At 38.3% G+C, this 27,044-nt stretch overlaps 1 protein-coding gene across 4 annotated transcripts in view; it reads left to right on the top strand.

The window, feature by feature from the left end:
• Positions 1 to 25,804, top strand: part of MFS18 (major facilitator superfamily transporter 18) — a 299,997-nt gene extending 274,193 nt beyond the window's left edge. For all 4 annotated transcript variants that reach the window (XM_090373372.1, XM_090373373.1, XM_090373374.1 and 1 more), the window contains 3 exons: positions 3,395 to 3,566; positions 17,776 to 17,805; positions 25,619 to 25,804. In XM_090373372.1, the coding sequence (XP_090229498.1) occupies positions 3,395 to 3,566; positions 17,776 to 17,805; positions 25,619 to 25,776 (360 nt within the window). In that variant the 3' untranslated portion in view covers positions 25,777 to 25,804. The remainder of the gene's footprint in view (positions 1 to 3,394; positions 3,567 to 17,775; positions 17,806 to 25,618) is intronic.
• Positions 25,805 to 27,044: the final 1,240 nt, after the last annotated feature.

Genomic DNA, 27,044 nt, shown 5'->3' with positions numbered 1-27,044 from the left:
TTCTTCCTCTTGCTCAGAACAATCACCTGAGAGGGCATAAATTCAAATTGAGAAAAGACAGATGTAGGATAGACGTGAGGAAATTTGCCTTTAGCCAGCGGGTGGTTGGTTGGTGGAATAGACTTCCATTCCTTGTCGTGGAAGTTGATAGCCTAAATAAGTTTAAGGCTCAGCTGGACAGGTATTTCGAACGAACAGAGGGGTGAAGTGGAAGTGGTTATTTTTTATTTTATTTTTTTTATTTTTTTATTTTTTATTTATTTATTTTTTTATTTTTTATTTTTTGGCTGATGCTGCATAAGCTTGCTTTCTTGCATCAAATGCCTCTACTAATGCTAATGCTGATTTTTCTTCATCCATCTGATGATCTCATCATTCTTTTTCTTATCAGTCTATGACACTCTTAATATTCATCAATAACACCACATCTCGAAAGCATTTAACTTATTTTGGGTCTTCGTTTTCAGTGTCCTGGCCTCAGCTCCATAAAGGAGGACACAAAAGACAAAACATTGCAATATTCTTGTTCTAAAAGAAGCGTAAGATCATTGTGGCATAGAAGATTCTTCATTTTAAGGAATGCTGTATGTGCTTGTTCAATTCTTGAGCGTACTTCAATAGAATGGTCCCAATTCTTGCTAAGCATTCATCCAAGATAGTGAACCCTTTCAATTTCTTCATTATTGATTGTTATTTTTGTTTGCACTTCTTTCTTACTAATCACCATAAGTTTTGTTTTCTTGATATTTAACTTCAGATCAAAATTTTCACTTATTCTACTGACTGTCCATTAATGCTTGTAAATCCTTCCCAGAGCTGGCCAGCAATTTAGTATTATCTGCATGTTGGATCATATGTATTGTATTGCCATTAATCTTTATCCCTTCTGTACATCCCTCTAAAAATTTCTTCAGCATACACTTTGAACAATATAGGTGATAGAATACAACCTTGATAAATCTCTCTTTTAATTTCTGTCTCTTCCGATTTGTCTCCTTCTATGCATACCTTTGCTGATTGTCCCCACTACAAATTTCGCCATTATTCTGATGTCTTTTCTATCAATTCCAATCTTCTTTTAAGATATGGAACAGTTTGTCATGTCTTACCCAATCAGAGTCTTTCTAATAATCCAAGAAGCAGATGAATACCTCTTAGTTCATATCTCAACATCTTTCTACTAGAGTCCAAACTGCAAACCGGGCTTCCCTGGTACCCAGTCCTTGTCGGAAACCAAATTGAGAATCACTAAGTGTTTCCTCACATCTTTTATAAATTTGATTGTGCATAATCCTTAGAAGTATCTTCAATGCATGGCTCATCAAACTAATTGTTCTAAATTGAGAATAACAACTATTTTCATTTGCACATTTCAGTATGAACGACGAACTCAACCATTCTCTGGGAATTTCTCTAGTGTCATAAACCTTTTTTGAGCAAATTAACCAACACATCCACCTTAATTATAAGTTCTGCTGGAATTTCATCAGGACAGCTTGCGTTTTTGGGTTTAGCATATTTAACAGCTAAGATCACTTCTTCCTCTATGATACTCGGTCCTTCCACATTTTCTGATCTGCCAAACTTTTCATTTCTGTTGTCGTCAAACAGTTCTTTGATATATACCTTGCCAGCACTCAAGCTTTTCTTCAATTGAAACCTTCCATTCTTCTTTTTTAGTATTTCCCTACAAGTTTTGTAGTGTAATCCTAATGCCTCTTTCAAGACTTTATTTATGCTTGTTGAATGGGTCATGTAAGGTTTCTCAATTTCTTCACATTTGGACCTCATCCAGGTTTCTTTTGCTTAATTTATTTTCTTCCTAATTTTGTTCTAATATTTTTGTATTCTGTTGGGTTGTTTTTGTTCTGCCTTCTCTTTTCCATCAGTGCTAGAATATCATTTGTCATCCACTTCTGTTTTGATTTTAGAGGTTCAGATGATCTGCCACTTTAAACACAGTATTTTTAATTGATCTCCATCTTTCATCTGTATCATTTGGAAAGCTATAATTTAGTTCCTTCACTAACAAGTCTCCAATCTTCTTTTTAATATCTTTGTTCTCCAATTTTTGTAGGTCAATCCATTGTTTACCCTCCTTTTTTATACATTTCAATTTCACTCTTTTAGTAAAACTGTTCTACCAGAATAATAGTAATGCTAATGCAGCACTATGTGAATATTGGAAACTTAAACGTTTGCACAAAGGACCTTTGACATCAATGGGGTTTTGAAAACTAATAAAGAAATTTGAAGCAACTGGGGAGTTAGGTGTAATTTCAGGCAGGGGATGACCACATATTGGAATGGAGGTAGTGGATGAAGTGAAAGTTGCAATGGCCAGAATGCGAAACACTGCTAGGGGTGTGTCAAGAGACTTGAATCTTCCTTGGTTTATTGTACATAAAGTGCTTCAAATAATTTTATGCTGGTTTCCATACAAGATTCATGTAGTGCAAGAACTAAAGTCTTGTGATCAGCAATAATGAATAGACTTTGCTCTACGATTTCTGGCTCATATGGAATTTGACGATACATGGGCTCGAATGATCTTGTGGTCTGATGAGGCATATTTCACTCTTCATGGAGTTGTAAATGCACAAAACTGCCAAATATGGGGAACTTCTTGTCCATCTGCTGTGCATGAAAGACCACTACAAATTCATAGCAGAGTTTATAATTGGACCATTTTTCTTTGAAGATTTTACACTTCGTGGCCCCATGAGGTGTATGGTAACTACTGCACAGTACTGTGCTCTTCTAAGAGATCACATTATTCCCACTCTGCAAGAAAGGCAATGCTTGGAGACCATAGTGTTCATGCAAGATGGTGCCCCTCCCCACGTTGATCGACAAGTGAAGGAACTGCTCTGTTCAACATTCGGAAATGATCGCATCATTTCTAGAGACTTTCCGCAGTTCTGGCCAGCCCAATCAGCAGATCTCAATCCCTGTGATTTCTGGCTATGAGGATACCTGAAAGACAGTTTACTGTGGTGGCATACAGATGCTTGTCAATTTGAAAGCATGTATTAAAAAGCATGTATCCAACATCCCCAATGAGATGCTACGCAAAACTGTGTCGCATGCAGTCCTCCATTTTCAGAATGTCATCTCAAGTGAAAGAAAGCACATAGAACAATATCTGTAGATTTTTAAGTTCTGATATTAAATTTTAATCCTAAATTAAGTATTCCATCTCATGTTTAACAGTGCTAATTTTCTCCCGTGGTGGCAGAAATTTGAACTAATTTTTTTTTCCTTCTCCACTCGCTTCCCCATACCCTAAATGACATACCCATTGATTTTCACAGCACTATCTCTAACCATTTTGATACTAAATATATATATATATATATATATATATATATATATTTTTTTTTTTTTTTTTTAGGCAATGTGTCAGTTTTCAAAAGCACTGATTTTGATCATGATAGGTCATTTCACCAACTATACAGGTGCACTCCTGTGTATGGCATTGGTTGTTGCAGCAGGTGGGTTTCACTGTAGTGCAGTATTCATGAATCCGCAAGATATAGCACCTCAGTATGCAGGATCTGTTTTTGGTAAGTTAATTTTATTTTATTTCATTTCCAAATGTATTTGCAATAAAAATAAACTTCCTGTCTTTCCAGTATTACTTTAGACATCATTGTTCTGAAGTAAAAGGCATAATTAAGAATGTTCACCTTTTCCACTTCTATAATTGCTTGTTTAAAAAGAGAGAGAGAGAGAGAGAGAGAGAGAGAGAGAAATCTGAAGTTTGATTTCTACTGCAGCCTAGTGGATTTCTCCATGGCTTGTATTTATAAATTTTATGAGTATTATTTTTATATTATTATTATTATATATTTTTTTTCGTATGGAGCTGAAAATTGCTATATAGAATCAGAAATATAGGGTTCATCCACTTATAAACTGTTTTTCTGTTCAAATATAAATGTTTTAAGACAACATTCTGATGCCTAGTGGATTTGGTTTACTTCTTGATTATCTTTTGATATGTCAGAATCTTTTCCATTACATATTTTGGGCACCTCCGTAGCCAGGTGGGCAGGAACAGCAGTGCATAGCACACGCTTCTTTATTAGACCGGGGTTCGAGCCCGTGACCACCAAATACGGAGGATGCGGAAAGGTCAGGGAATGACCACCGCATATCCCCGGAGCAATATGGCCTTAGTTGCTAATGCTCCTAAAAACCAAATAACAATAACAACATTACATATTTTTATACACAACATTGGTATAAAGTATCTTCAAGATAGAAGTTCTCCTTTTGACTTTTGCAGACCTGTTATCTTCAGTTTTATTGAGCTTGTTACATTTTTATTTTATTCTTTTGTTAAAGCCACAATCATCAGTTATTTTGTTATTATTATTATATTATGTAAACCCTTCTAGTTTGGTTGTACCAAACTAGAAGGGTTTACATAAGTGCAGGGTATTGCACTTATGTATCTGACGACAGCAAATGATTTTATATATATATATACAGTGCTTTTTTGTAAAAAAATAGGTGCCGTTACTCATTCTTTGCTATCAGGAAAAATTGAAAATTAAAAGGATATGAAAAGTACTCTAAAATGTTTTTTTCCTGATATTGTTACTTTAGTAGTAACGTTTTTGGAATAAGAACTACAAATTAAGTATATTAACACAATTTATTAAGCATAAATTTATTATTCAAGTATATAAAAAAATAAGCAAAATGTGAGTAAAATAAGTAAAAAATAAAAAATAAGTAAAAATAATTTCATAATAAAGTTTTTGTAGAATATTCCAAATTTTTATTAAGTTCTCATCCGACACGCTATGCCGACTTCTTTTCCTCTCTGTGTGTCAATTGCTGAATGACATTTCTGAAGCAGCCACGAATCGACATATTTTGCTGGATCAAAGCGGGTCAGTGGTGGGCCTACAGTTTTAAGAAACAGTAGTGAAGAAACTGTTTTTGTCATAAACAAAGCGCTGGTTGGGCTGGCGATCAGATTCATTTGTGAAAATCGTCGTTCACATTCACTCCTTAAAATTGGTATCATACTCAGAGCATTCATCAAATACTTCAATTCTTCCAAAACCTTATCAATTAGGTATCCACAGATTTCATCTCTTTCATTTAACTGTAACCTAATTGACAATTTTCTAACTTCATTTTCACCAAATGCTATCAATTCATGTTTAGAAGAATTAATACCTTCGTTGTCCTCGTTTTCCTTCTCTCGTCATCGGTATTTTCACTAGTTCTTAAATTTGATTTTTTTTGAAACTATCCAAAATTTCAGTGTCATTCGGATATTCAGGTACTGTGAACAGAGATAGGGAAAATTTACCGAAATGTGGATAACGCACTTCCGCAAAATAATAGATGATTATTTGTTGAGGTAAAAGAAAATCACTTTTCTAATTCTCAAACAGGGAGCTTACAGTTGATTCACAGTGGTGTCCACCCTACGGCCCGCGAGGAAAGTGAACTAAAACAGCATTTTAAATTTTGTTAATTATCAAAAAAATTCTCATTAAATGTTTTGTTCAGTAAATGTAATTGTGTATTGTACTTAATAAATTTTTCGAATATTTTCAATTTTACTTTTACATGCAACAAGATATGGAAAATGTAGCACACTAAAGAAATCTAACTTTGAATTTTTTGGACACCACTGCAGTAGAAGGTGGGCCAGAGCCCATTGGGAATACGCCTTGATCTGCTCACTCTTGACTAGCACAACTTCTCCATATGTGGAACAGGTGATTGGATAGGTTTTACCAGTTCCTCTTCGAGCTGCTGCTCAAGGAGGAACAACAAAATAAACCTTGTGAGACAAGAAGACAAATTCATCATTAAATCTAAATAGCATAAAACTTAACCAATTTAGCTGTGTGGCAAGGTGCTGAGTCCTGTTGAAAAATGCAGTTTTGGACTTAGACATCTGTGTGGTGATCCTTAATAATGGGTTTCAGGCACTCCTCCAAGATGGCAGTGTAGGTTTCTGCATTCACTGCTCCGTTAATCAACTTAATTTGTCCCACCCCCTTTGCTTGTTATGCATCCCCAGACCATCTGACCAGCAGGGAACTTTACAGTCGGTGCAATGCAGTCATGATGGTATACCTCCGATTTTTGTCTTCTGACATATCACTTCCAGTCCGAGCCATACAGGTTTCAATTTTGATTCATCAGAAAGGATGACAATGTTCCATTGCTCTTTTGTCCATGAAACATGTGTTTTAGCCCAAGTAAGTCACTTCCTTCTCCTTTGTTGGATCAACAAAGACTTCATCTTGGACCGATAGGCATGCAGACCACATTCCGAAAGCTGTCTTTGGATAGTTCGTGCAATTGTTTCAACACCAGAGGCCATCTCAAAGTCCAGTTTTAGATCAGGAGCACTAACATGGTGATTACGAAGGCATAGCCATTTCAAATATTGATCTTGGGAAGGCGTAGTCACTCTTTTACAGCCTGATCCAAGTCTTCTCTTCACATCACCGGTTTCACGTTTTAATTTCGGCACCCAGGATACTATTGACTGGTGGCAGCCTATTTTATCAGCAATAGCACCACATAGAAAGCCCTTCCTGGGACAGAGCAACAGCTGCACTTTTTTCTTGGTGTCAACTGAACATATGGAGCCATGCTTACACCTCTGCAAAACAAGATACTAATAAACATGTAAACCCTTCCAATGCTGTATTTATAGAAATGGCTGATGCAATAGATTCGGACCATGTCTTTGTATACGTGCTTTGTGGGGTCTTGGTGGCTGGGATGACTTCTCCCCTGGGGAGTTTGTTTGTGATCACACTGTAGACCACTCCCCATGGAGCAGAATTTCCAACTGTAGAGATTAGGTGCTCCAGCAGCACTTCTTCCTTTGTTTAATCAGGGCTGTGTATTCATTTCTTGCTGTTCGGTAGGGTGCCTCCGTAGCCAGGTGGGAAGGAGCAGCAGTCCGTAGCACACGCTTCTTGATTAGACCGGGGTTTGAGCCCTTCACTACCAAATACGGAGGATTCAGAAAGGTCAAGGGAATGACCACCGCATATTCCCGGAGCAATATGGCCTTAGTTGCTACTGCTCCTAAAAAAAAAACATCTTCTCTTCTCTTAGTTGCTACTGCTCCTAAAAAAAAAACCAAATAACATAATAAAAATAACCTTTCCGTTCAGTACTGCTGCTTGAGATACAGGTAGTTTTCGACTTTACAAGTTAATTTGTTCCTAGCGTGCGCTCCTAAAGCGGGAATTTATTTCCCATAGACATAAGGTTAAAAATAGGGGTCACGTTGTCAACAATGAAATTAGTTAGCTAATTAGTCTATGTTTAGACAATGATTAATTTATTGAAAGAAATGAAAACACAGCATGTAAAATCAAGCAAATTATAATAATAGAGAAATTATTTACGACTTACAAATGTTAAAGAATGTTTATTCTTCGTCATCATCAACTAAATGCACACTCGTTGATCACTCCTTATTGGCTCGGCACTCATTGGTTTGTTGCACAAGGAGTCGTCTTCTTCAGAAATGTTTCAAGAGGCATTTGTTTCCAAGATAATCTTCTCTTTTTAATTATAAATTTCACGATTGCATGCATAAGCATTTTTAACGGCACACACAAATTGCAACTAACACGATTCGCATAGAGTAACAAGTTTATGAAGCTTAAAAAAAGGAATGAAGAGAAGAGTCTGAAAATTTATTTGTTTTTTATACAATTGAAGATGTCAGTAAAGGGGAAACACATTTCACCATAATGTAAAAAAACCACAGAATTCCATCTATCGGTATTTTCACATATGCAAGAAGATCGAGTTTACTACCTGTTTATAAATGCTTGCAGTAACAGAAAAGCCCAATAAACCGGAAAGTGCAAATTGTTTTTATTGTTTTATGGTCGTGACCTCCAGAAATGTGCTTTAGAAAAATATCATAAAGGTGTTTAAAATTGATTCTTATAACGGAACATATGATAACAATGAAAGTATAGTACATTTTAATGATTTGAATTGGTAACTAATACATTTTACAAACCACGTTCACAACCTTTTATATGCCTTAAGGTCAGCTTGTGACCTTAAAAATGACATTTTACAGAGATAAATAGCTTAGTTATACAGCGAAAATTTCAACTTCTGAGATCTTGAAACAAATTACCAAAAAATAATGTGTTAGTGGATTCACATTATGGTATTTTAACGATATGATGGAGTCTCTGGAACTGATTAATATCGTAAAGTGGGGTACGCTGTATTCCACATGGTTTGTAATGCGGTATTTATGAATGTTTAACATTGATTTTTTGCAATTAATGTCCATATTTTCGATTTTGTTGATACTTGATACTTGGGGGGAAAAACTTGTAAAGCGAAAACTCGTAAAGCGAGAACTGCCTGTACTCTACTTCCACTTCCGGCCATGTCCGTCTTGCTTGTTGAAAATTTTTCCATCGGGTGTAAACCTCCTGTCACAGTTGTTGGAGCTCTGGGCACCACCAGGGTATGGCTCCAAGAGAAGGTTTCTTCCTTTTAATAGAATTATTTGAGATTTCAGTGACTAGGCTTACAATTGCCTTTTGGTACTGGTCTGGGTCCAGTCCAACTGTGCTGAGAGAGCGGGCAGTCATGATCAGTGAATCCTTAAGTTGCTGCCAGTTTGCCTTGTCAATTGCAAATCTATGAAGAGTTTGCCTTATAATTGGCTGTTGGCTTACTGATCGATGCAGTTGGAAAGTTATTACATGGTGGTCCGAGGTGGTCCAGCTTTCTCTAACTGTCCGGGATGAAAGGTGTCATGCAACAGATCTTGTGGCCAGGGTGATATCAATTGTGGCTTCCCACATTGTACTAGAGAAGGTCGATAGGTTATTTGGTTGGTTGAGAATTGAGAAATAACTGTTTGAGAGATATTTTTCCAGTCTTTGTCCATTTTTTGTGCCTCGTCTATCTTGAGTTTCACTGAACCATGCTGGCAACCTGCAGTTTGTTGGCGGCAGCGATGATTTTTGCATTTGGGAATTCCAGCGAGATGCTTTGTCAGAAGAATCAGAAGAATGTCCTCCCCGGGCCAAGAGTAAAGGGAAACTGCATAAAATTCCCCAATTTTATGGGTGATGATATGGGCACAGACTGCCCATGGAAGGCAATAATGTGGTATTTTGGTGACAGTGAGATCAAGGTTCCTGACCAGAATAGCCGCCCATGGAGTCTCCTCATCCACTTAAACAATCTTATAAGTCAGTGGATACCCTCTGACTGCTTTACTATGCGAGTGCGGCTCTTGAAGAAAGAGGATATCGAGGTTCTCCTCATCCGCCTTTTTCATCAACTGTGCTGCAACTGCTTTAGTTCATTGGGCATTAATTTGTGCAAATTTTACAGTGGTAGTATTAAATGGTTTAAGGTAAGTCCCCATAATCGAGCCTTAGTTGGCATGTGCTCTTAGCTTTTGTGTAGACTGGGCATTTATTGTCCCAGATGGAATGATCTGCCTGCATTTTCATTGATTTGCAGTTTGCGCAAGTGGGTGGGTCTTTTTTTTTAGGGCACAAGTTAAGTCGTGGCCTCTCTCAGCACAGTGTCTGCATGTGGGTTGAGCTTAGGTACACGTGTGTGTCGTGTGCCCAAAACGACACTTGTTGCATTTGGGGACAGCCACATGCTCCTTGAAGCGGTGACTGCTCCCATTTATGAACACTCTATTTTGTTGACTTATTGTTCTCCAGGCTTCTACCGAGTAGTAGAGAATACTCCACTACTCGGTAGAAATTCCCACTCTGGCATTCTTTTGAAATTTCTGAAAAACAAGGCTATTTGGTTCAACATGGGTGGTCCTGCTGAAGGTTTCTTCTGTATAGTTCATCCTGAAGTGTTGCTGGGGTTAGGTCCTTTTCGGTGTCATAAATTATTAGGCTGGACCCCTTTCTTTTCGGGGGTGCAGCCTGTAGGCCAAGTGTTTGTATTCTGAGGTTACTGATGATTTTGTTAGCTTCCTCTTTCGTCTCAGTTTCAATGGATTTTATTTTTGGCATTTTCGAGTCTTCTGCTATATTTTTCACTTCCTCACTTGTGTGAAGATTTTCTGTAGAAGTAGGTCTAACAATGACCAAATGTGGTTTTTGTAGAAGAGTTTTCCATTTGGTTGAGTTTCCTGATTCAGTTGTTTGTTCAGCATTTCTGTAAATCCTTAGCGCGTCTGCATAGGTAGGGGCGTGCTGTTGCATTTAATTATCCTTACCGTCAAGATATGCCTCGAGTTTAGCCACTGCCTTCTCGCGTTCGAGGTGCATTGCAAGTAAGATGGTTTCCAACTTCGTCCATAGGGAAACTGTCTGCATGCAGAGCTGTACTGACTGCTGTTGGTTGTCTTCATTAAAGTTTCAAGTGCAGTTCTCAGGTAGAGAACCTGCTCTAAAATGGGACCCTCAGGTAGCGTGGGATCCAGTGGCATCTCTTCATCATCATTTTCTCCTTGCTGGGAAGGTCAGTCTTGTAGTTCCTTTTGTTCACTTTGGGATCTGGTTTCTGTTTCTGATTGCAGAAATGTTTTCTTATTATGGTTCGTGGAGGCTGTAGTAGGGCTGGAGGCCTCCGTATCAGTAATTTCCTGGCATTCATAAATGAAATTATGATGCAGTGGACATGATTTTTGAAATACAGAAACAGGGGTTTCCAGATAATCGGGTCGCTGTTAGTATTCTCCTAAAAAGGAAGGAAATGATGATTGCATTTTAGCATTAGCATTAGCAGAGGCATATGATGCAAGAAAGCAAGTTTATTCAGCATCAGCCAAAAAAAAAAAAAAAAACACACTACTCCCATTTCACCCCTCCGTTCGTTCGAAATACCTGTACAGTTGAGCTTTAAATTTGTTTAGGCTATCAACTTCAACAACAAGTGATGGAAGTCGGTTCCACCAACCAACCACCCGCTGGCCAAAGGCAAATTTCCGCACATCTATCCGACATCCGTCCTTCCTCAATTTGAATTTATGCCCTCTGAGGTGATTATTCTGAGCAAGATGAAGAATCCCATTGGCATTGAGCATGCTCAAACCATTCAAAGCCTTATACACCTCTATCAGATCACCTCGCCGGTGCCTGGTCTCCAGACTCTGTAATTTGCAAAACGTAAGCCTTTCTTCGTAAGAGCAACTCTTTGTTCCATTCACTAATCTTGTTGCCCTTCTCTGTACCCGTTCCAGCAGCTCTACATCCTTCTTGAAATGAGGCCTCCAGACCTGTATACAGTACTCAAGATGTGGCCTAACCATTGCCTTATACAAGGGAATAATCACCTCCTTATCCCTGCTAGAAAAGTTCCTATATATCATTGACAATACACCATGAGCTACTCCTGCAGCCCATCTGCACTGCTCAGAAAACTTCATATCTGTCTGCACAATTACCCCCAGGTACTTTTCTTTCTCCACCACTGTCAGTGTAGTACCGCAGAGTTGATACGTTGCTCTGGGGTTACTGTTTCCCATATGTAGTACTTTACATTTGTCAATGTTAAACTTCATTTGCCACCTCTCAGCCCATCTGTTCAACCTTTCCAGATCCTATTGCAGCAGCATAGAGTCAGTAGTGTCCTTAACAACCCTGCCAACCTTTGTATCATCTGCAAACTTGGACATTAAACTTGATATCCCATCATCAATATCATTCATAAACACCGAAAACAACAACGGACCCAACACTGAACCCTGAGGAACTCCACTAATAACATTAGTCCACGTTGAGCAGTGTCCATTGATTACCACTCTCTGTCTTCTGCCACTCAACCATCCCCTTATCCATAGCAGCAATTTGCCTCCAACGCCACACTGCTCCAATTTGTGCAGCAGTCTTCCATGTGCAACAGTATCAAAAGCCTTTCTAAGATCCAAATATATAATATCAAAGTTATTCCCTGCATCCAGTTCTTTTGTGACTACATCATAGTATCCAATCAAATTGGTCAGGCAAGACCTGCCCTTAACAAAACCATGCTGCGTCTGAGCTATAACTGAATTCTTGTCTAGATGATCCTGCAATGCTTCTTTAACCAGTCCCTCCATTAATTTACCTGGAACAGAAGTTAAACTAACAGGTCTATAATTACTTGTGTCAGCCTTTGATCCTCCTTTGTGAATTGGGGTTACATTTGCACATCTCCAGTCTATGGGTACCTCCCCTGAGTCCAAAGAAGCTCTCATAATTATGGCTAAGGGTTTGCTTACTTCCTTTGCTGCCTCCTTTAATATAACTGGATAGATCCCATCCACCCCAGGTGCCTTTTTTATGTTTATCCTCGACAATCTCTCCTCCACTTTCTTCTCAGTTATTACAAAATCATCCAGCACACTGCCAATGTTTACTTTACCTACATCATTCTCCTTCCTGAATAACTCCTCATGCGTGAATGTAGATGCAAAATACTCATTTAGATTGTTAGCCACCTGAGCAGGATCCTCAACTGTTGAACCATCAACATCCAATGGACCAATCTGATTCATCCCTTTCCTTCTTGAGTTTAAATATGTAAAGAACTCTTTTCTGTTTTTCTTTGCATCCTTTGCCAAGGATTTTTCGTAGTCTGCCTTTGCCTGCCTAATCTCCTTTGTGACTTGGTTACAGACCAACTTATATCTATCATAGGCTTCCATGTCAAACATTAATTTGTATGTATCCCATGCATTTTTCTTCTCTGCCACCTGTCTCATTAGTTCATCTGACAACCATTTAGGCCTAAACCTTGAACAATATTTCTTAGTTGGTATGTAAAGCCTGGTAGCCTCCAAGATTAGTTCCTTGAATGCTTCCCATTTTGAGTTTGCTGTTGGTAACATCATCAGTTGGTCCCACTGTATAGAATTTAAATACTGTCTCAGACCATCATAGTCGCCTTTACGAAAACAAAAACCCTTCCCTTTACCTCTGATGGTAGTTACCTCCTTGAGTAAATCCCACTTCAACACACTGTGATCACTGCCACCTAGTGGTTCATTTATCTGCAGATTCTTAATGCATGAAGAATCACTACTGATAATCAGATCAAGAGTATTGCTCCCTCTTGTTGCCTCACGAACATGCTGATGTAGAAAACAATCATCCAATAAATCCACAAAAGCCTTGCTAGTGTGCGAGTGACCAACCCACAAATTCCAGTCAATATCTGGGAAATTAAAATCCCCCATTATAAGACTCTCTGATTTACTGGCCCACTCTATTTCCCTGCATAATATCTTATTATACTCATCAGAGTCATTAGGCCTATAGCACACTCCTACTCTCAATTTTGAGTTCCCTATGCTTATGTCACACCAAACTGACTCGACACTGCCCTGACCATCGATGTCGACTGGCTTCACTTCCTTGGACTTTGTGTTTCTTAACTAATAGCATAACCCCTCCTCCCCTCCTGTCCTGTCTATCCTTTCTATACACATTGTATTCCCCAAATTCCAGTTCCGCATTACTTATATCTGTGTGACACCACGTCTCTGATATCCCAACAATATCTGCCTTTGATGTTTTGAGCAATACCTCAAATTCATCAAATTTATTTACCAAACTCCTAGCATTGGTGTACACGCAGGTATACATGCACCTGTTTCTATTCTTAGCTACCCTAACACAACCCATGTGTTTACTTGTACCGCAATGACTCCCAGCAGTCTCTGAAATATCCTGAATCTTGTTTTTCAGGCTTCTGCTCATTTCAATAGAAGCAGTGCAAGAATCACTTCCACCTCTGCCAGTGGCTACTGTTAATCTATTAGTCCTTGTATCCCCCCCAACTAGCAGTTTTCCAACCCACCTAACACTGCCTCGACAGCATCAGCAAAAATTCTTGCACCCTTTCTATTTAAGTGTATCCCATCCCTGTAGAAGCAATCTCTCCTGTTAACAAGTACAGTCCAGGCTGAACAAAATTCTACCCCTTGAGCCTTGCACAATCCCTCCAGGGCCGAATTGACGAGAAATCTTTGGCAAGGGATGCAAAGAAAAACAGCAAAGAGTTCTTTACTTATGTAAACTCTAGAAGGAAGGGGATGAATCAGATTGGTCCACTTGATATCGATGGGCCAACTGTTGATGATCCTGCTCAGGTAGCTAACAAACTGAATGAATATTTTGCATCGACATTCACACATGAGGAGTTATTCAGCAAGGGGAATGCCAGAGGTGTATTCAACTCTGGCAGTAAGCTAGAGAATCTTGTAATAACTGAGAATAAAGTGGAGGAGAAATTGTTGAAGATAAATACAAGAAAGGCACCTGGGGTGGATGGGATCTATCCAGTTATATTAAAGGAGGTAGCAAAGGAAGTAAGCAAACCTTAGCCATAATTATGAGAGCTTCCTTGGACTTAGGCACTGCAAATGTGACCCCAATTCACAAGGGAGGATCAAAGGGCGACACAATTAATTATAGACCTGTTAGTTTAACTTCTGTTCCTGGAAAATTAATGGAGGCACTGGTTAAAGAAGCACTGCAGGATCATCTAGACAAGACTTCAGTTATAGCTCAGACACAGCATGGTTTTGTTAAGGGGAAGTCTTGCCTGACCAATTTGATTGGATACTATGATGCAGTCACAAAAGAACTGGATGCAGGGAATAACTTTGATATTATATACTTGGATCTTAGAAAGGCTTTTGATACTGTTGCACATGGAAGACTGCTGCACAAATTTGAGGAGTGTGGCATTGGAGGCAAATTGCTGCTATGGATAAAGGGGTAGTTGAGGGGGAGAAGACAGAGAGTGGTAATCAATGGACACTGCTCATCGTGGACTAATGTTATTAGTGGAGTCTCTCAGGGTTCAGTATTGGGTCCATTATTGTTTTCTGTATTTATAAATGATATTGATGATGGTATATCAAGCTTAACATCCAAGTTTGCAGACAATACAAAGGTTGGCAGGGTTGTCAAGGACACTACTGACACTATGCTACTGCAACAGGATCTGGAAAGGTTGAGCAGATGGGCTGAGAGGTGGCAAATGAAGTTTAACATTGACAAATGTAAAGTACTACATATGGGAAACAGCAACCCCAGAGCAATGTATCAACTCTGTGGTACTACACTGACAGTGGTAGAGAATGAAAGGGACTGGGGGTGGTTGTGCAGCGATATGAAGTTTTCTGAGCAGTGCAGATGGGCGGCAAGAGTAGCTCATGGTGTATTGTCAATAATATACAGGAATTTTTCTAGCAGGGATAAGGAGGTGATTATTCCCTCGTATAAGGCAATGGTCAGGCCACACCTAGAGTACCGCATACAGGTCTGGAGGCCTCATTTCAAGAAGGATGTAGAGATGCTGGAACGAGTACAGAGGAGGGCAACAAGATTAGTGAATGGAACAAAGGGGTGCTCTTATGAAGAAAGGCTTAAGTTTTGCAAATTACAGTGTCTGGGGACTAGGCACCAGCGAGGTGATCTGATAGAGGTGTATAAAGCCTTGAATGGTTTGTGCATGCTGAATGCTGATGGGATTCTTCCTCTTGCTCAAAATAATCACCTGAGAGGGCATAAATTCAAATTGAGAAAAGACAGATGTAGGATAGACGAGAGGAAGTTTGCCTTTAGCCAGCAGGTGGTTGGTTGGTGGAACAGACTTCCATCCCTTGTCGTGGAAGTTGATAGCCTAAAGAAGTTTAAGGCTCAGCTGGACAGGTATTTCGAACGAACAGAGGGGTGAAGTGGAAGTGGTTATTTTTTATTTATTTATTTTTATTTATTTTTTTTTTTGGCTGATGCTGCATAAGCTTGCTTCTTGCATCAAATGCCTCTACTAATGCTAATGCTAAATGAATGGATTGATCATATTTGGGGAGAAATCAGGAAAGATTTCAATGACAATGACATCTGCAATGCCGATGAAACAGGAAATAGTGTTTAATATTAATTAGTATTGTTTTTAATTACAGAGAAATAAATTGTGTTTAATATTAAGTGTATTGTAGTTTATACAAGCATATTAATACAAATAATATGTTGGTATATACTAATATTATTTTTTTTTGTTTTTTGAATCTATCTTTTTATCAAGTTATTGAGAATTTAAAAAAAACTAGGAGGTAGATTTAACTCATCACTCATATAGTGAGTAATGGTTATAACAAGGAAATTTTGTTGATCCCCTGATGCTCGTTATAACCAAGTTCAACTGTATATGTTTATTTTATAAGTTAAAATTGTTATAGTAAAAATTCATTGTTAAATTAAAAATTAATCTTTAGTAAAGAGACGTCTGGAAAATTTTCCTTATCCAATAAGAACTAAAATAACCAGCTAGCAACTGCGACAACAAAACTGAAACAAAACTAGAATAAGCAGATAATGGAATGAAAATAGACACAAAAAAAAAAAAAAAATTCAGTTCACAGTCTCATCTCTTTTTTCAGTTTGTCAATTCTATAAAAAAATTGACCTAGTTATATTCCATTGTATAAATAAATATTATCCAGACAGCAAAGTTCATTTAATAATTCAAATTTATGAGGGGCAGCATAATGGTATATACAGTAGGACCTCACTTTTCGACATTCTGCTTCTCATCATTCTGCTAATATGGCAATTTTCATTTATATCCATGTTCATTATGTTCACCGCTTGTTCCACTTTTTCATCATGACACACTCGGCAGCTAGGTTCGAGAAGTGCACCATCTTATTGTCAGAGATTGTCTATTTACAGCGTATGATAGTGTAAGCATGTTACAGTAGACTTTCAGAATAACAGCACCTTTGGGGTGGATTCGAGATGCCGTTATTTAGATTTTCATGTTATCTAGAAAGTTTTATTTTTAATATATTTAATGCAGAAATAATGAGGCTAAATAAGAAATAGAGAGATTAAGAATGCAATTTTATTAACTTTACATGAGAAACAAATACGTTACTGATCCAGTGTTATATTCTGCCATTAATACACTCCTACTTATGCCCGTTCTGTTATTATATCAAGTTTGCCACTAGGCTTTCTCAATATTATTCTTTTCTTCTCTGTATGAAGTTTAATAACTTTAGGAACCATAGTGAGGGGGGTTTTAATTTAAAATAAATGTAAAACAGCATTATAATCCATGATATCAGTACGGAATTCACTTCCAAAATGGTGAACTTAGCACTGCAAGACATCTGTTCTGTATGTAAACATCTGATCTCAATGTGCCGTTAGCTTGAATGTTCCGTTATTTGGCATGCCGTTAGCTCGAATGTTCCGTTATTTGGCATGCCATTATTTCGACATTCTACTGTATTAGGCTTTTATATGCATTCGCAAGTGAAAAAAGGCTGTGTTCCATTTTTCGGTGATTTTCACTTTTCGGCGGGGGGGGGGGTTGGAATCTAACCCTCTGTATGAGTGGGGCCATACTGAATATACATTTATTTTTTGGGTTTTGTAAACATTTTATTATATGGTGTTATGTGGTATCATATTCATTTATCTTCATGCCTCTTGCATCTGAAGAAATGCCCCAGGCTGATATTTATTTGTTCACACACACCACAATGAAGTATATTTGTATATATTATTGTCAGTAGAGCCCATATACAATACTGATGTATCATGTATTCTTAGAGTAAGTTATTTCAGTTTGCCTTGCAATTGTAATCATTTCCTTATTGGATAGCTCTTCCTGTGCATGATTGCTAAATATATAAAAATCCTTCCAGATGCAATTTCAGTGATAAGCAGTGTAATGATTTTCCTTTGTGTACACTTTAAATAAGTTTGATGCATATTTGTTTCCTTACTTAAGTTATACTTTCCTCTTTAGGTATAATGAATACAGTGGGTTCAGTACCAGGTAAGAATATATGAAGAATATGTTGATAATTTTCCATCCAAGAAATTAATAGTCATTGCAAATTCAGCTATGAAATAGGATCATACTTATTTAAATATTAATGTTTCTCTAGCCCTTTTGATTTATCTATACAATTATTTTGCTACTTACTGAATGAATTATAAGGGATGATTGTAGAGAAACTTTACATAAAGTTGAATATTTCGGCCCTGGAAAGATTGTGCAAGGCTCAAGGGGTAGAATTTTTTTCAGCTTGGTCTGTACTTTTTAACAGGAGAGACTGCTTTTACAAGGATGGGATACACTTAAATAGAAAGGGTGCAAGAATATTTGCTGATGCTATCGAGGCAGTGTTAGGTGGATCGAAAACTGCTAGCTTGGGGGATACAAGGACTAATAGATTAATTGTAGCAGAGGTGAAAGTGATTCTTGCACTGCTTCTATTGGAATGAGCAGCAGCCTGGAAAACAAGATGCAGGATATTTCAGAGACTGCTGGGAGTCATTGCAGTACAAGTAAACACATGGGTTGTGTTAGGTTAGCTAAGAATAAGAACAGGTGCATGTATACTTGCATTTACACCAATGCTAGGAGTTTGGTAAATAAATTTGATGAATTTGAGGTATTGCTCAAAACATCAAAGGCAGATATTGTTGGGATATCTGAGATGTGGTGTCACACAGATATAAGGAATGCAGAACTGGAATTTGGGGAGTACAGCGTCTACAGAAAGGATAGACAGGATAGGAAGGGAGGAAGGGTTATGCTATTAGTTAAGAAACACATAAAATCCAAGGAAGTGAAGCCAGTCGACATTGCTAGCTGAATGGAAACTTTTGCACATCTATCCTGCAACCATCCTTCCTCAATTTGAATTTATGCCACCTTGTGTGTGTAATCTCAGCAAGAGAAAGGATTCTATCACCATTGAGCTTACTCAATACATTTGAAGCCGTAAACATGTCAGTCACCTTACAGGTACCTAGTCTCCAGATGCTGCAATTTGCAGAACTGAAGTCTTTCCTGGTAAGAGCAACAAAAGGATGCTTCTCTACTCCTCTTCCAACAGATCCACATCCTTCCTAATATTCCTTTCAGACCTGCATGCAGTACTCAAGATATGACTTTACCATTGCCTTATACAATGGCATGATCATCTCCTTATCCCTGCTAGCAAAATTCCTGCATATCATTGACAAACCTCCATGAACTGTCCTGGCTGCCTGTCTGCAGTGCTCACAGAACTTCATATGTGATTACATAGTTACCCCCAGCTCTTGTTATTTTGCACTACCAAGTGACACCATATGTTGGTACATTATTCTGGAATTACTGCTATTACTGCTATTGAATTACAGATATTAAAGAAAATTTCTGGAAAAAACTGAGAGAAGTAATAGAAGCAATTCCACATTGCAGAGAGATAGTCATAATGGGGGATTTGAACTTCAGAGTGGGATAAGCTATGGACAATGAAGTGATGGGAAAACTTGGAGAAAATGTAAAGAATGATAACAGAGAGAGACTGATAGAACTTTGTTCTGAAGATTAATAACACCTTCCAACATGGAGATATTCTTGCCCTGTACTTGTTAAGTCTGCAGATCTCCTATAATTTGCTTGTTTCTTTTAAATGTGCTAATATTTGAAAATACCTCACATTCATGTGCTGAAGTCATTACTCCTAAATATCTTGAAGAAAATATCTACGAAAAATAAGAATAAATGTTACTTATAAATTTATTTTATCACCAGTTTTCCAGTCTTCTGCTTCCATTTTGGAAATTGATTATCATAGCAGGCTAAAATTCAAAGATGATTCTGACTTCGTCACTGGCATTTGTACTACCAAGATTCGTGGAGAGTTTTAAAAAATGTGAAGATTCTGGTTTATTTCTCAGTGAGGAAGTACATTATGGCTGCATGTAACTATGTGGTGTGCAAGTTACAATTCAGAAATGCTCTTTTAAATGCTGATGTAGCACAAATTTCATGAATGGGCAGTGCATTATTTTTAAAATTTTAAATTTTGTGTGAACAAGTTTTCAGTACTTTTTGGTGTCATTAAAGATAAAGTAGATGAAGCAATAGTGTTTATTTGCAGCATTAGTTCTGTTCTGGTTGTGAGGTTCCATCAGATGTTATGTAAGAAAAAAGAACTGATACACAGTGGTCCTTTGTTGGGGAAATGGCAAGTACACCAGGAACTTTGAAATTAGCATTAGTAGAGGCATTTGATGCAAGAAAGCAAGCTTATGCAGCATCAGCCAAAAAAAAAAAAAAATAATAATAATAATAAATAAAAAATAACCACTTCTACTTCACCCCTCTGTTCGTTCGAAATACCTGTCCAGCTGAGCCTTAAACTTATTTAGGCTATCAACTTCCACGACAAGGGATGGAAGTCTATTCCACCAACCAACCAACCACCCGCTGGCTAAAGGCAAATTTCCTCACGTCTATCCTACATCTGTCTTTTCTCAATTTGAATTTATGCCCTCTCAGGTGATTATTCTGAGCAAAAGGAAGAATCCCATCAGCATTGAGCATGCTCAAACCATTCAAGGCTTTATACACCTCTATCAGATCACCTCGCTGGTGCCTAGTCTCCAGACACTGTAATTTGCAAAACTTAAGCCTTTCTTCGTAAGAGCACCCCTTTCTTCCATTCACTAATCTTGTTGCCCTTCTCTGTACTGGTTCCAGCATCTCTACATCCTTCTTGAAATGAGGCCTCCAGACCTGTATACAGTACTCTAGGTGTGGCCTGAACATTGCCTTATACAAGGGAATAATCACCTCCTTATCCCTGCTAGAAAAATTCCTATGTATCATCGACACTACACCATGAGCTACTCTTGCAGCCCATCTGCACTGCTCAGAAAACTTCATATCTGCCTGCACAACAACCCCCAGGTCCCTTTCATTCTCTACCACTGTCAGTGTAGTACCACAGAGTTGATACGTTGCTCTGGGGTTGCTGTTTCCCATATGTAGTACTTTACATTTGTCAATGTTAAACTTCATTTGCCACCTCTCAGCCCATCTGCTCAACCTTTCCAGATCCTGTTGCAGTAGCATAGTGTCAGTAGTGTCCTTGACAACCCCTGCCAACCTTCGTATCGTCTGCAAACTTGGACATTAAGCTTGATATACCATCATCAATATCATTTATAAATACAGAAAACAATAATGGACCCAATACTGAACCCTGAGGGACTCCATTAATAACATTAGTCCACGATGAGCAGTGTCAATTGATTACCACTCTCTGTCTTCTCCCCCTCAACCACTCCTTTATCCATAGCAGCAATTTGCCTCCAATGCCACACTGCTCAAATTTGTGCAGCAGTCTTCCATGTGCAACAGTATCAAAAGCCTTTCTAAGATCCAAGTATATAATATCAAAGTTATTCCCTGCATCCAGTTCTTTTGTGACTGCATCATAGTATCCAATCAAATTGGTCAGGCAAGACTTCCCCTTAACAAAACCATGCTGTGTCTGAGCTATAACTGAAGTCTTGTCTAGATGATCCTGCAGTGCTTCTTTAACCAGTGCCTCCATTAATCTTCCAGGAACAGAAGTTAAACTCTATAATTACTTGTGTCGCCCTTTGATCCTCCTTTGTGAATTGGGGTCACATTTGCACATCTCCAGTCCATGGGTACTTCCCCTCAGTCCAAGGAAGCTCTCATAATTATGGCTAAGGGTTTGCTTACTTCCTTTGCTGCCTCCTTTAATATAACTGGATAGATCCCATCCACCCCAGGTGCCTTTCTTGTATTTATCTTCAACAATTTCTCCTCTACTTTACTGTCAGTTATTACAAGATTCTCTAGCTTACTGCCAGAGTTGAATACATCTCTGGCATTCCCCTCGCTGAATAACTCCTCATGTGTGAATGTCGATGCAAAATATTCATTCAGTTTGTTAGCTACCTAAGCAAGATCATCAACAGTTGGCCCATCAATATCAACTGGACCAATCTGATTCATCCCCTTCCTTCTAGAGTTTACATAAATAAAGAACTCTTTGCTGTTTTTCTTTGCATCCCTTGCCAAAGATTTCTCGTAATCTGCCTTCGCCTGCCTAACCTCCTGTGTAACTTGGTTGCATATCAACTTGTATCTATCATACGCTTCTGTGTCGTGTTAATTTGTAAGTATCCCATGCATTTTTCTTCTCTGCCATATGCCTCATTAGTTCATCTGACATCCATTTTGGCCTAAACCTTGAACAATATTTCTTAGTTGGTATGTAAAGCCTAGTAGCTTCCAAGATTAATTCTTTGAATGCTTCCCATTTTGAATTTGCTGTTGGTAACATCATCAGTTGGTCCCACTGTATAGAATTTAAATACTGTCTCAGTCCATCATAGTTGCCTTTACGAAAGCAATAACCCTTCCCTTTACCCCTAATGGTAGTTACCTCTTTGAGTAAATCCCACTTCAGCACACTGTGATCACTGCCACCTAGTGGTTCATTTACCTGCAGACTCTTAATACATGAAGAATCACTACTGATAATCAAATTAAGAGTATTACTCCCTCTAGTTGCCTCCCGAACATGCTGATATAGAAAACAACCATCCAATAAATCCACAAAAGCCTTGCTAGTGTGTGAGTGACCAGCCCCCAAATTCCAGTCAATATCTGGGAAATTAAAGTCCCCCATTATAAGACTCTCTGATTTACTGGCCCACTCTATTTCCCTGTACAGTTTCTTATTATACTCATCAGAGTCATTAGCCTATAGCACACTCCTACTCTCAATTTTGATCTCCCAATGCTTATGTCACACCAAACTGACTCGACACTGCACTGTCCAGCGATGTCGACTGGCTTCACTTCCTTGGATTTTATGTATTTCTTAACTAATAGCATAACCCCTTCTCCCTTCCTATCCTGTCTATCCTTTCTGTAGACATTGTACTCCCCAAATTCCAGTTCTGCATTCCTTATATCTGTGTCACACCACGTCTCTGATATCCCAACAATATCTGCCTTTGATGCTTTGAGCAATACCTCAAATTCATCAAATTTATTTACTAAATTCCTAGCATTGGTGTATACGCAAGTATACATGCACCTGTTCTTTTTCTTAGCTACCCTAACACAACCCATGTGTTTACTTGTATCCCAATGATTCCCAGCAGTCTCTGAAATATCCTGCATCTTATTTTCCAGGCTGCGGCTCATTCCAATAGAAGCAGTGCAAAGATCACTTTCACCTCTGCCAGTGGCTACTGTTAATCTATTAGTCTTTGTATCCCCCCCAAGTCTAGCAGTTTTCCGACCTACCTAACACTGCCTCGATAGCATCAGCAAACATTCTTGCACCCTTTCTATTTAAGTGTATACCATCCCTGTAGAAGCAATCTCTCCTCTTAACAAGTACAGACCAGGCTGAAAAAAATTCTACCCCTTGAGCCCTGCACAATCTTTCCAGGGCCGAATTGATCGACAGGGCTCTCATCATATACTCCCTCCTATTGTGTCTGCGTAGAATTGCAGACACGTTCAAATTCAACCCTAATTCACGGCTATCATTAGTGATAGTGCCAACGTATACTACATATATCATTAGTGCCAACGTATACAACTATATCACCTTTTGTGCCCTTAAAAGATGATATCCACTCTACAACGTCATAAACCTTTGCCCCTGCCAGACATACCCTGGTCCTGTTCTACCTATCCTTTTTACAAAGCATGTTTCCCGTTTCCCTGACAATAGAGTCACCAACAACTACTAGTTCCTTTTTGACCAGCGCATTCTGCCTTGTGGGCTGCCGCTGTGCTGCGTGATGACCAAGTGCAAGCTCTGGCATTGGTGTGGGCAGCTGAGAGCTTGATGGGCCCCTCACTTTTAATCCTTCGAGGGCATCCACCCTGTCCTTCAAGCTCTCATATAGGCCCATAACAATGCTGAGTTGTCGCCTGATTTCCTTACCACCTGATTTCCTTACACTCCTTGCATCATGCACACACAAAGACATCCCCCATGGCAGTATCATGTCCCGTACCCGACTGCTCCACAAACATCAAGCAAGTAGTGCATTTTAATAGGCTGTGATTCAGAGGGCAACTGCCCCCCTCAGTTCTCCCCTGAGCCACAGCACTCCCATTTGCTTGAGCCTTTTGCTTTGCTGCTCTGGTCTGAGTCATGATTTCGATTTAATTTCAATAAAATTTCAATTTCAGTACAAAATTAAAACCCTAAACTTATATCCCAACACAGTTATAACGCTATATTTATGTTTCAGTATCGAGTGTTATCTACGAAATCCCTTTATATAACTTCCGTATCAAGTTAAGTATTAATTATTTATTTTTTACTAATTATTTATGTTATGTAACCCAAGTCGTTAATGTATAGTTAAAAGTACAATTTAATTGACAATGAAGTTCAACAAGATTAATTATCTGATTAATTGACAATATTATGTACCATACTATACTATATTAAGCTTATGCTATCTATTTCGAGATATTTTGTATCACGTAACAATGGCGGCTATTTACGAACGGTAAACACATGGATTTGATACCCTTTCCGATACTAAGTAATACCTACAAAATCTAAATCTCTATCTAAGTTACTTTAATCTAAGTATCGTAAATAGAGATATAAAGCTACTCTAGAAAATAAGTTAATGTGCCAATTTAAGCTAATAAAACAGAAAATAAATCAGAAAAAACTTCTCTGTTCCAGGAGCGGCAAAAATTACGTCCGCACAGGCTACGCTCATACTCACATTCCTATATAAGAAATTATATTAAATATAACAAATTATCTCAACAAAAAATTCATACTTGGCATTTTAATAATTTCTCATGAGTGTGAGAGAATATTCGGCCAGAATAGAAAAATCATGCATACAAATGCCAGATCCCCAGGCATTTTCCCCTTCATTTGTAAGCACGAGGGGGAAAAAAAATATATATATATATATATTTTTTTTTTTTTTTTTTTTTTTTTTTTTGAAAGTCAGAAGTTGCTGTGCATTATTGTGGCCCATGAAATATAAGAATTTCTACTGTAACCCACAAGTCCCTAAAACTATTTGTGTGACCCCTGAGAACTTCTGAGTTGGCATCTCTGCTTTATACAATGGGATAATCACAACTTTGTTTCTGCTTGCAAAGTTTCCTGTACCATTAACAGAGCCCCTTGTGATATGTTCGAACACTGTCTGTCTGCACTCCTCAGGGAACTTTGTCTGACTACAGATTACCTCTAGGCCTAGAGTTTGCTTCTACACACACACACACACACACACACACACACACACACACACACACACACACACACACAACCATGCATTTACCATTGTTAAGCATCAATAGTCAAATTTCAGTACATCTGCCTAGATCTCCTCGAAAAGCTAAAGTTTCATATCCTTATTAACTGCTCTGCTATTATTTATACCTATCTTTGTATCACCTGCAAACTTAAACTGAAATAGCTACAACCAGTAGCGTAGCTACCCTTTTTCGCACCCGGAGGCAAAGAACATGTTCGGGGCCCTTACTTAATTAATGAAAATTACAAAAACAGGAGACAACCAAAGACACCGCCGGGCCCTTTAGGGACCCGGAGGCAAATGCCTTGCCTGCCTACATGGTAGCTACGCCACTGGCTACAACACTATCACTAATAGATATTAAAAGCAGTAAGATGAACCAACACCAAACCCTGTGTTATTCTGCTCATAACTTTAGTCCATGAAGAGCAGTGAAATTTATTATTGTATGATATTTATATTTCAAATTTTTAATTATCTTCTTACTTATAATTTTTTTTATCTAGGATTTGTTGGTGTGTATCTTACAGGACATATCCTCCAGGTGTCTGGTAGTTGGACATCAGTCTTTAACTTAACAGCATTATTGAATATTTTAGGATGCATGAGCTTTATTGCATTTGGTACAGCAAAGCCACTGTTGTCTTCTGTACAGAAACTGTAATTTCTGGTTAAGGAATGCAAGATATTTTCAGAAGCATATAAGAAAAAATATAACAATAATGAACTTGAGTATACCAACATGTGGAATCCACACTGATGAAATTATGGAATTTTTTAATGGAATGTATAAAACAAATTGTGATAAAGTTTACATATGTATATAAGGGTTACGTATTTACATACGCACAGATATATAAATTATATGGAAATAAAATGTGATATAATTTTAATTACTAGCAAATTATGTCAAAGTAAAATGTACTATACAGCACACTAGACTTGGTACCATACACACATGATATATACTGAATGTAGGTAGATAGGTAGTACATGCAATCTATATATATGAACAATTTTCTTTATCTCTAAATTGTTAAATTAACTGCAATATAATTAAAAATTTGTTAAAAAAATTAACAATTGAAACTGTTAGCATTAGCTTTAGTAGAGGCATTTGATGCAAGAAAGCAAGCTTATGCAACATCAGCCAAAAAAAAACCCACTTCCACTTCACCCCTCTGTTCGTTCAAAATACCTGTCCAGCTGAGCCTTAAACTTATTTAGAGTGTAGTGGAGGTTATAAACAACCTCCACTACAAGGGATGGAAGTCTGTTCCACCAACCAACCGCCCGCTGGCTAAAGGCAAATTTCCGCACGTCTATCCTACATCTGTCTTTCCTCAATTTGAATTTATGCCCTCTCAGGTGATTATTCTGAGCTAGAGGAAGAATCCCATCAGCATTGAGCATGCTCAAACCATTCAAGGCTTTATACACCTCTATCAGATCACCTCGCTGGTGCCTAGTCTCCAGACACTGTAATTTGCAAAACTTAAGCCTTTCTTCGTAAGAGCACCCCTTTGTTCCATTCACTAATCTTGTTGCCCTTCTCTGTACTCGTTCCAGCAGCTCTACATTCTTCTTGAAATGAGGCCTCCAGAACTGTATACAGTACTCTAGGTGTGGCCTGACCATTGCCTTATACAAGGGAATAATCACCTCCTTATCCCTGCTGGAAAAATTCCTGTATATCATTGACAATACTCCATGAGCTACTCTTGCAGCCCATCTGCACTGCTCAGAGAACTTCATATCTGCCTGCACAACCACCCCCAAGTCCCTTTCATTCTCTACCACTGTCAGTGTAGTACCACAGAGTTGATACGTTGCTCTGGGGTTGCTGTTTCCCATGTGTAGTACTTTACATTTGTCAATGTTAAACTTCATTTGCCACCTCTCAGCCCATCTCCTCAACTTTTCCAGATCCTG

This window comes from Mastigoproctus giganteus, chromosome 5 (assembly GCF_048544385.1).
Source record: "Mastigoproctus giganteus isolate SK-2022 chromosome 5, ASM4854438v1, whole genome shotgun sequence".
NCBI classification, from domain to species: Eukaryota; Metazoa; Arthropoda; class Arachnida; order Uropygi; family Thelyphonidae; genus Mastigoproctus; species Mastigoproctus giganteus.
Note: the sequence above shows the minus strand (reverse complement) of the source record. Positions and strands in the feature narration are given on the sequence as shown.